Source organism: Cebus imitator, unplaced genomic scaffold, assembly GCF_001604975.1.
Source record: "Cebus imitator isolate Cc_AM_T3 unplaced genomic scaffold, Cebus_imitator-1.0 Scaffold91, whole genome shotgun sequence".
NCBI lineage: Eukaryota > Metazoa > Chordata > Mammalia > Primates > Cebidae > Cebus > Cebus imitator.
The window spans coordinates 3,100,247-3,110,647 of record NW_016107406.1 but is presented as its reverse complement, the minus strand read 5'-3'; the positions used below and the strand labels follow the sequence as shown (position 1 = coordinate 3,110,647).

The 10,401-nt window shown below is 52.6% G+C and overlaps 1 protein-coding gene across 1 annotated transcript; it reads right to left on the bottom strand.

Moving 5' to 3' along the window:
• Positions 1–6,566: 6,566 nt before the first annotated feature.
• Positions 6,567–9,080, bottom strand: CDK5R2 (cyclin dependent kinase 5 regulatory subunit 2). Its single transcript, XM_017535183.2, has one exon. The coding sequence runs from the start codon at positions 8,893–8,895 to the stop codon at positions 7,792–7,794; it is 1,104 nt and encodes a 367-aa protein (XP_017390672.1). The 5' UTR covers positions 8,896–9,080; the 3' UTR covers positions 6,567–7,791.
• Between the last annotated feature and the right edge of the window lie 1,321 nt (positions 9,081–10,401).

The following is a 10,401-nucleotide window of genomic DNA, read 5'->3' as shown; positions in this document are numbered from 1 at the left end:
AAAACATGGTCTAAAAAAAAAAAAGAAAGGAAAAAAAAAGAAAGAAAGAAAAGAAAATATAAAACATCTGGAATTTAGTTACCATTGTTGTGTTCTAAAAATGTATATTTGGTGGCACACTTATTGGCAACCAAAGGCAAACATGCAGACTGTCGCACTTTTTAGTTCATTTATTTATTTGCTCTAAGGAGATAAGTGGCAAAGACCTGACACACAGATGCTTATCGTAGCATGTATCATAATAAAAAATGGCTATTACCTGAATAAACATTAGCTCTTATTTATTGAGAGCTGACTATATCCCAGGCACTGTGCTAATTCTCATTGTTCAAAGGATATGAACAAATTAATGTGAAGAGAAAAATTTCTCCTAGGTTTATTATTTGAATAAGGGACAGTGGATCTTCTACGGCACTTTTGAAAAAGATGGAGAAGTGTTTTTTAAATGCTCTTGGATGGATCCTTGTAAGGGTGTATACCTATGTGTGTTAATGCTGTGTGTGGGCATGAACCTTATATGTGCTCTGTATGTATATAGATGTGCCTGCCAGGCTGGATAGATGCTTAACCCCCTTATCCAGCAAGGGGCATTGTTAAACCCTAGGAAACTGGAAACAGCTTGACGTTGGTGGAAGGAGCAAAGGGACTTTGAAGATGTGTGAGAGAGGTGTGGGGGGCATGGCTTCAGACATGCCTTTCTCCTTTTCCAGACAGTGTCCAGCCTCATGTTTTTTCCTTCTCCTTGCTTCTCTCTCTCTCTCTTCCTCTCTCTTTTGTCTTTTTCTTTCTTTCCTTATACTTTTCTTCTTTTTTATATCATAATAATATATTTTCAGGGAGACAAATGCTAGGAAGAAAATAAGTTAGGGACATGTGATTGAGGGTAACTGTGGGACAGGCTGAGATGAATTCAGGAGATGATGATGATAAGGAGGAGGCTGTTAAGTCAGGATCTGAATGACAAGAAGGAGGCCGCTGTTTATTTTCTTTCTTTCCCTCTTTTCTTTCTTTCCTTCCTTCCTCTCTCTTCCTTTCTCTCTCTTCCTTCCTTCCTTTCTCTCTCTCTTCCTTTCTCTCTCTCTCTTTCTTTCTTTTTTTTTCTTCTTTCTTTCTTTTTCTTTCTTTCAGAAGGAGTCTTGCTCTGTCACCCAGGCTGGAGTGCAGTGGCATGATCTCAGCTCACTGCAACCTTTACCTCCCAGGTTCAAGCAATTCTCTGCCTCAGCCTTTCAAGTAGCTGGAATTACAGACACCTGCCACCATGCCTGGCTGGGGTGTGTGTGTGTGTGTGTGTGTGTGTGTGTTTTAGTAGAAACGGAGTTTCACCATCTTAGCCAGGCTGGTCTTGAACTCCTGACCTCATGATCCACCCGATTCAGCCTCCCAAAGTGCTCGGTTAAAGGCGTGAGCCACCACGCCTGGCCAAGATCGCTGCCGAATCAATCTCTCTCTCTCTCTCCCACCCTCCTTCTCAGAAATGGGTTAATATGACAATGTTTTCAATCTCCTATTTCCACTTCATCATGCCATTTTTTTCAAGTCGATAAATATATATTGATGTACAATTCTTTTTTTTTTTTTTTTAAGTCGTTTAATATTTTTTTTTTTTTTTTTTTTTTTTTTTTTTTTGGTGACAGAGTCTCACTCTGCTGCCTAGGCTGGAGTGTAGTGGCTTGATCTCGGCTCACTGCAATCTCTACCTCCTGGGCTCAAGCAATCCTCCTGCCTCTGCCCCTCAAGTAGCTGGGACTACAGGTTCAGCCATTATGCCTGACTAATTTTTGTATTTTTAGTAGAGACAGGGTTTCACCATGTTGCATAGGCTGGTCTTGACCTCCTGAGCTCAGGTGATCTACCTGTCTTGGCCTCTGAAAGTGCTGGGATTGCAGGCATGAGCCACCACACCCAGCCTGATGTATAATTTTTAATGATCTGTAATATCCCAGTGAATATCAATTTATCAAAATTTACTTAATCTCTTGCTAATGTTCATTCAGGTTGTATCCAATTTTTTGTTATGATAAACAATAGTATGACAAGCATCCATGCGTCAGATCTTTTCCCACCTATCTCCTTAGGACAAATTTCTGGAAATGTGGTAGCTGGATGAAACAGCATGCTGCCTTTCACATTTTGATCCAGACAAGCTCCCTAAAAGACGGAACTAACATGCTCATTTTCCCATATTTTCCCTACGGAATTTTCTATTTTGATAATCTATGTCAGTATAAGAGATGCAGTATCCCATACTGTTTTGACTTGAATTGCTTTGGTCAATAGTAAAGGTAAGTTTTTTTGTTTTTTGTTTGTTTTTTTTTTTGGGGGGACGGAGTTTCGCTCTTGTTACCCAGGCTGGAGTGCAGCGGTGCAATCTAAGTTTACTGCAACTTCTGCCTCCTGGGTTCAAGCAATTCTTCTGCCTCAGCCTCCCAAGTAGCTGGGATTATTACAGACACATGCCACGCACAACGCCCGGCTAATTTTTTGTATTTTTAGTAGAGCCAGGGTTTCACCATGTTGGCCAGGCTGGCCTTGAACTCCTGACCTCATAATCTGCCTGCCTTGGCCTCTCAAAGTGCTGGGATTACAGGCATGAGCCACTGCACTTGGCCTGCTTGTTTCTTTTTGTGAATTAGCTGTTTACAGTTTTTGCTATTTTTCTATTGAAAAATATATTGTGTTGCAAATACATTCTCTCTGTTTCAACATTGTTTATATTGAGAGGATACAAAATAAATCAATAACAAAAAATTATCAGGTGGGAACAAATGCTATGAAGAAAATAGATTGGGTTTTGTGATGAACTTTTTTCTTCTCTATGTCTCTGACATTCAAAAGCTTAAATGGAGTCTCAGATGAATCAATCTGTTCCTTTAAAGTCTTTTTACCCCAAAAAAGACATTCTCCACACACCCCAAGATGCAATATAATAATAACAATAAATAATTCATATTTTCTCCAGGTGTTTTCTACTCTTTTTGGAGTTAGGGTCTCACTCTGTCACTAAGCCTGGAGTGCAGTTGTGTGATCATAGCTCACTACAGCCTCAAATTTCTGGGTTCAAATGATCCTCCTGACTCAGCCTCCCAAGTAGTTAGGACTACAGATGTGTGCCACTATGCTCAGCTAATTGTTTATTTTTTGCTTTTTATTTTTATTTATTTTGAGACAGAGTCTTGCTCTGTTGCCCAGGCTGGAGTGCAGTCATGCAATTTTGGCTCACTGCAACCTCCACCTCACGGGTTCAAGTGATTCTCCTGCCTCAGCCTCTGGAGTAGCTGGGATTACAGTCATGCACCACCACACGTGGCTAATTTTCACAGTTTTAGCAGAGACGAGGTTTCGCCATGTTGGCCAAGCTGGCTTCAAACTCCTGACTTCAAGTGATCCACCTACCTTGGCCTCCCGAAGTGGTGGGATTACAGGTGTAAGCCATTACACCTGGCCAACTAAGCAACTTTTCTACCCCTCATCCACACTGCTATCCTGTGTGTGTAGACACGACCTTCTTTCTAGGGTTTCTGGTAAGGTGATGAGAGGGAAGGTCATGCTTTTTTTTTTTTTGAGACAGGGTCTCACTCTGTTTCCCAGGCTAGAGTACAGTGGCTCACTCGATCTCAGCTCACTGCAGTACCTCCCAGGTTCAAGTGATTCTTCTGCCTCACCCTTCTGAGTAGCTGGGAGTACAGGCACACACCACTATGCTTGGCTAAGTTTTGTATTTTTAGCAGAGACGGGGTTCCACCATGTTGGTCAGGCTGGCCTCAAACTCCTGGCCTCAAGTGATCCACCTGCCTCGGTCTCCCAAAGTGCTGGGATTACAGGTGTGAGCCACTACTCCCAGCCAGATTATGCTTTTAAATAAAGATCTTCGAAGTGTTAATATTGCTGTCTTGAAGTCACTCACAGCAAATGTCTATATTTAAAGAGGCCAGGAGTGCTACTTAAAGTGGGATACCTAAAGAAGATCAGGCCCATACACCTGTCTTCCAGCTGTCCCTGATCATGATGATGTGAGTGAAAAGGCTTCTTCAGTAGCCTCTGTTGCAGACATCTTCCAAAGGTTCCCATCTGGTTGCCTGGGGTAGGCATCCCAGTAAGTGGAGACCATAGGATGTCCTCTTGAATACTGTTAGATGCTCCAGTCGCTGGGCACCTCGCCTGGCAGGCAAAGCAGTTACCATGACAACTCCCCCCACATGTCAGTGACTTTTTTGTATTTCTGCTTTTCTAATAAGTAGCAAGGTATTCCAGGGACAGGGGAGCATGGCTCCAAAACAGAATGTCCTCTGTTCCAGGAAGGGGGACAGGGAGGAAGGAAGTGGAGGTGTGTATATGTTATGATTTACCAGTATAAATGCATTTGTGCCCATTTCTGGGTTAAAATGTGTGCCTTTGTTTATGTGTCAATGTATGTATCAACATGTGTCATGCGAAGGGGTGAATTACTGGTTACCTGTCCATCTGTCCATTTGCTTTTCTGCCCTTGCCGATGCCCCGGTGTTGGGAGACTCATTCCAGTCATTTGCCTAGGGGAAGTGCTGAGTCATTGCTCCAGCTGGGTTTCTGTCTCCTGCCCTCCACCTCCATCTTTTCTTTAGTCCACTCCTCTTCCCTTCTGGTTTCTCTCTAAAACTCTGGTCCTTCTTCACCACCTCATCAGCAGCTTGGACTCACTTTCCCCAGGTTAACTCCAGGGCAGGAAAGAAGGTACCTTATTATGTTTCTGCACTTACTCCCTCCTCCACTTGCCTTCTCAGAAGATCGTTCTGGGCCCTTCTCCTTACTACTTCTCCCACTCAATCCCTGAGAAAACAGGACTCTGACAAGTCTGACCCAGGAGGCTAATTCTTCCACGTATTCCTGTTGATCCTTCTCCGGTCCCTCCCCTCCTAATCGGATTATGGCACTGTCTCATGCCTTGGGGCATGTCAAAAGTGCGATTTAACTAAATGTTACTCACTGTGGCTTTTTTTTCATTTTAAGTCTCTAAGTTCCAGACCTCAAGTTCCTGAAGGGGTGTGTGTGTGTGTGTGTGTGTGCAGTAAAGGGTGGGTGCTGTGTCTAAGGGCTCAGGGGCAGTATCCAAAGGTAGGATGTTTGTGGGGGCCGTCTCTGTAGACTCTCTGCTCTCTTTCCCATCCCCTTTAGGCTCCTCTAACTCAGAAATTCTAATCAAAATAGCTAGTTTCACTAGCTAGTTCCAAATAAGGATTGTTTCCCCAGCCAGAGCTGGGAGAGTAGAACGGCTGCCCCGCCCGCTCAGTCTGGTTACTATGGCGACAGCCGCGGGATGACCCAAGTGATCCACCCTCCCTCCTCCCAAACCAAGAGAGATGACGGCACCGCGCTGACTGCGCCAAATTCCAGCCAATGGGAGGCTGCTCCCGCCTTCCCTTCCGCCAGCTCTCCCCCTCCCCCCGGGAACTCGATTCACAAATCTGGACTGGGGATTTCCGGCTCCAGGCCGGTTACAAGGGCGCAGGGCTGAGGCCAGGGGAGTCGAGTCCTGTCCTCCCGGGAGGGCAAGTGGGAACCGACATTCTTGGGTTCTGGAGCCAGACTTCTCTAACTCACCGCCAAAATAGATGACACCCTATTCCCAGATTATCCGGAAGACCTAGTTGAGGCCGAGTCTGCAACACTCTTGCTCCTACACTCCCCGACCCTGCCCGAGCGCGCCCTTCAGCACCACGGACAGCGAACCTGGGCCGCCTCTGGGCCGGTCCCGTCGGGTTCTCTCCGGGTCCTCTGGGCCATGGCTGCACTAGGGTCGGAGCCGCGAGCGCTCTGTTGAAGCCAGGCCTCTTTGGGCCAATGAAACAGTGAACGGGGCGCTTAGCCACGTGGCTAAGAAGGCAACGGGGACCGAGCAGGGACTCAGGCTAAACAGCGCATTTTCCCTCTTGTTTCAATCCCGGAGAATGGCTTCCTTCTCCCCAGCTGCCCGTGTTTGCCCCTTCTTGGGGATAAAGGGCAAGGGTCTGAGTCTCAAGCAGGGATGGGCCTCCCAAGACTCCTGGGTGGGCATGCGACCGGGGCAGCCTGGAAGCAGCCCCGTGGTGGTTGGAGGGTGAGGAGAGAAGTGTGGCAGACAGGTCCTACTTGGGAGTGGTGCACACAGATTTAGTCAGGTCCGACTTGACTCTTGGCCGACATATGGTGGGGAAAGATGGGAGGAAGGGATAAGTAGCAATAAGGACTAGCTAGCTCTGCCTCAATGGGTCACATCATAGAAAGGCCACAACTCCCGCTGTCCCCATCATTCGGTCTCTAAGTGGCCCGGGCATTAATGAGGAGCTAGGTCAGACAAGATGGAGGCGTTAGTGGGGGGATGGATTCAGCTTTATTACTAGGCCTCACCCTTAACTACCTCGCTTTACTCTTTACCCTCTGTAAAATGGAAGCTGATGGCGGAGGTGGGGACGGGGAGGAGCAGAAGTTATCAGGGACTTGATTTTTCCTACCAGAGCCCCATTTCTTGCCTTTCTGCCCTGACCGTGACAGTTCCACTCCCACTCCCGCTCCCTCCCTCCCGGGGCCCAAAGAAAGACCGGCGCAAAACCATCTGCAGGCGCTTCCAGCGCTTTATAGTTCTTTCCGGGACAGACGGACAGACAGACAGTGCGGCCCGCTCTGTCGGTCCGCATCATTGGCACCTTGGACACGGCCCCAAGCCCAACCCAGTCCCTGGTACTCTACCGGGAGGATTCCGGTCCCGCCCCAACCCAGCACCTCGGACAGTTCCCGGCCCAGCCAACCCCCCTCCCCCCTCCCTTCGCAAACATCCGAATAAATTAAAAGGGGCAGGGTGGAGGGGGAACAAAAAAGCTAAGGATAAGGAAGCGGGATGTTCCTCCCCCTAGGTAAGAAGTTTTCTTCTCCTCCCACCTGTCCACTGAGGCACCACGGCCGGGGTGGTCTCCCAGGTTGATTTTGCCTCCAAACCTCAGCCTCCTGAAAGAAGCCGGCAGCCCCTTCCCCCACCCCCCAAGCTCCCAGCATGCAACACGTTGGAAAAGGTGGGGAGAAGCGGTGGGGGTGGGGCGAGGGACCATTCTGGTGGCTGTCTGGGTGCCTGGGGCTGCAGTTTCTCCTGGCACCTCAGTCGATCCAAATTAAAAACTAACATTCCCTTTCATCTGGGGAGGAGGGTGTGGGGACTCAGTCAGGAATAAAAAATGCAAGCTGACACAAGTGGAGGAGGAAGGCGTCAGGAGGGAAGATGGTGACACATGACAGGAGCAACAAGAAGGGGAGATGGGGACACGGGTGCAGGAGGAGAAACGGGTACAGTCAGGCAAAGGGTAAGATGGAGATGCAGATACACACCCAAGGAACGGAAATGGAAAGGCAGGGAGAGGGAGGAAGAGTGAGAGGAAGAGGAGAGAGATGGGGAGAGAGGGAGAGAGAGAGAGGAAGGCAGACAGGAGGAAAGGTGAAGACACAGAAAAGAGGCAAGAAAATGGACAAAATAGAGGGGAAATGAACTGAAGGGAAGGGGAAGACCCGGGCAGAAATGGAGAAATGGGGGCGCAGACGGACGGAAAGAGTGAGGTTGGAGTGCCCTTCCCGCGCTCATCTTCCGTCCCCACTCCACGCCCAGCAAATCCAGACTCCGCGGCCTCTGGTGTCCCGGCCTCCACTTTCCTCTGAGGGGCATGGGCGGCTCCTCCTCCGCCCAGCCCGGGCGCCGAGCGGCGGTAGGAGCGGCGGTGGCTTGGTGGTCCCGGGGGGTCCGAGTGTGTGTCGGGGGCTGGGGCGGGGGTTGGGCGCGGCCCCTGGGTATCCCTAGCGGTCCAGGTTCATAGTCCAGTGCTTGGCTCCGGCCGCGCAGCTGTCCCTGGCGGCCGAGGAGGCGGCGGGCGCGCCCCCGCTCGGTGGACCCCCGCCGCTGGCGGCGGCCTCGCCCTCGTTCTTGAGGTCTTGAAAGACCTGCGTGAAGAAGTGGGGGTCGGCGTTGAGCCGCAGCATCTGCGGGCTGAGCCGCTGGATGAGGCGCAGGCAGCGCTGCCAGAAGCGCTCCTTGTCGGGCTCCACGAGGAAGGGCTTGAGTGGGTAGGAGATCTCGTTGCCCATGTAGGAGTAGGCGAGGTAGAGGCAGGTGAGGAAGGCGGCCTGCAGCTCCGCGGCCGATGCCAGCTCGTCCCCACGCAGCGACTCGCGGCACAGCAGGTACACGAACACCAGGTTGGCGGGCGTAATGAAGGCCTGGTCTTGCCAGCCCTGCAGCAGCAGCGAGCGGTCCACACCGCGGAACCAGCCCACCAGCTCTCCGGGGCTCAGCTCCTTGAGGCGGTAGCAGCGTCGGCACACGAAGTCGCCCAGACAGCGCAGCAGCTCGCCGGTGGACGCCTGCACGATGACCCGCCGCGGCGAGCCGCCAGGCACCGGCGGCGCCGCCTGCGGGGCTGGGGGAGGCGGCGGCGGAGGCTTTCCGCCGCCAGAGCCCGGCGGCTGGGCGCCTGCGCTGCCCCCCGACGGTGGCTCGCAGGTGGCGGCGGCCGCGGGCACGGTGGGCACTGGCACCGCTAGGGGCTTGGCGGTGCCTCCGCCGTCGGGGGGATCCCGGCCTTTGCGGAGAAGGTTCTCGCGGTTGCGTTGCTGGACAAGGGGGTCGGGGCCCGTGGATGCCGGCTTGGGTGTCACCTTCTTGCCGCCTTTCTTCTTCTTGGCGGACGCGGCCACCAGGCGCTTCCAGGTGAGCGCCGAGATGAGCACTGACGGCCGCTTGAGTCGGCTTTCGCCTTTGCCGCCCTTGCCCACTGGCGGCGCCCCGTAGCCCCCCAGCGCCTCGTCCCCCGCGGGCGGCACCTTCTTCTTCTCCTCGGGCAGCCCGCCGGGCCTCCGGCCTTTGGCCGAGGAGGCAGGGGATAGAGAGAGCACCGTGCCCATCCTGCAGAGCGGGGCCGGCGCCCGGGCCCCAGGGGGAACCGCGGGCGGTGCCGCTGCTGCAGCCCCGGGGGACCCGGCGGTGGGGGGCCTAGCCCCGGCCCGGGCGCGCGGACTGGCGGGGGAAGGTGGCTGCTAGGCGGCTCGAACGCTCTGAGCCTAAGCTGCGCCAGCTGCAGCGTCAGCCCCACCCCTTAGGCCCCTTCTTTCGCCGCGCCAGGCCCCGCCTCACGCGGCCAATCCTCTCCCGAGTTGCACTCCTGACCGGCAGCTCCTCTGACCAATAGAATCTCACATGTCAATTTCAATCCCCCGCCCCAGTCCCCACCCTCTGCCCTGTGTCTTTTCCCTTCCTCAGAATGGGGGAAGGGGAAGGCGGTGGTCGTCGTTCAAGTGGCCTCCTCAGGTTCAGAGCTGAGGAGGCGGGATGGCTGCTTCTACCTCCTCCTCCGGATCCTTGGCCAGCTTGTTCTGATGCACTGGGTCGCGGTAACAGAGAAATCGTGGGAATCGTCCTCCTTCCCCCTGCCTTTGAATTTGTGTAGCGGGCCAGTGTGGGCAGTGAGTGCCCTCACCGGATGCCCAGGTCCCAGCTGGGTCGCGTTGCACTGGCTCCTCCAATGTGATTGTCAGGTCTGTTTCCTCTTCGCCACCCCTCTTTGCCCCTCCGCCCCCCAGATCACTATGGAGGGCTGCAGCAGGCACGTTTCTGCCCTGCCTGTCTGGGGGTGCTGGCAGAGCCTTCTTGCAGGTCACAGCCTGCCTCCTTGGGGTTCCAGCTTGAGGGGGAGACTGGGACCAGCAAGATTTCAGATATGCTCCTGAGGCCTCTGCCTGCGGTCCTGATTCTCTGCCGCTGAGTCTGTGGGGCAGGCCCTTGGCTGTGGTCCCTGGGCAGCTCCTCTCGGTTGGTTGTCCCCACTAACACACACAGATCTCACACTTGGGTGGGTAATTGATAAGGTTAATCCCTGGGGAAACACTGGAAATGGGATCACTTGGTCTCCCCAGTCTTGGATAGTAAATGGAGCCTCCTGTGTGGGTGGAAGCCCGAGAGGGTTGGACCAACCTTCACCCCAGCCCTGGGGCCAGGTTGAGGTGGGTTTCATCATTAAATGCTTCTTGCAGATCAGGTCCCAGCTGTTCCCACTCCCAGGAGCAAGCTGTTAGGCTGGGTCCCACCCACTTCTCTCTGGGTCTGTCTGTTCCCTCCTCAGTCCCCATCAGCCCTTTGTCCTGGCTTTTGGACTTCCCATGCCTTACCTGCAGGTCTTGAACCCAGCTGCTTCTGGACCTGTTCTACCTCCCTTGTTAGATCGTGTCCACCTTTCTTGGAGCCTGCTCTCTGTGGCTCCCCCAGCACAAGAGTCTTCTGGGTTCTTAAGTAAGTGGACCTTGGAAGTGCATATGGGTTTGATATGGAGACAAACCCCTGCCTGTATATTTCAGTAAATTCTTAGGATTGACCCTACAATCACCTCCATGCTCCTCACAGACCACCAACATAGC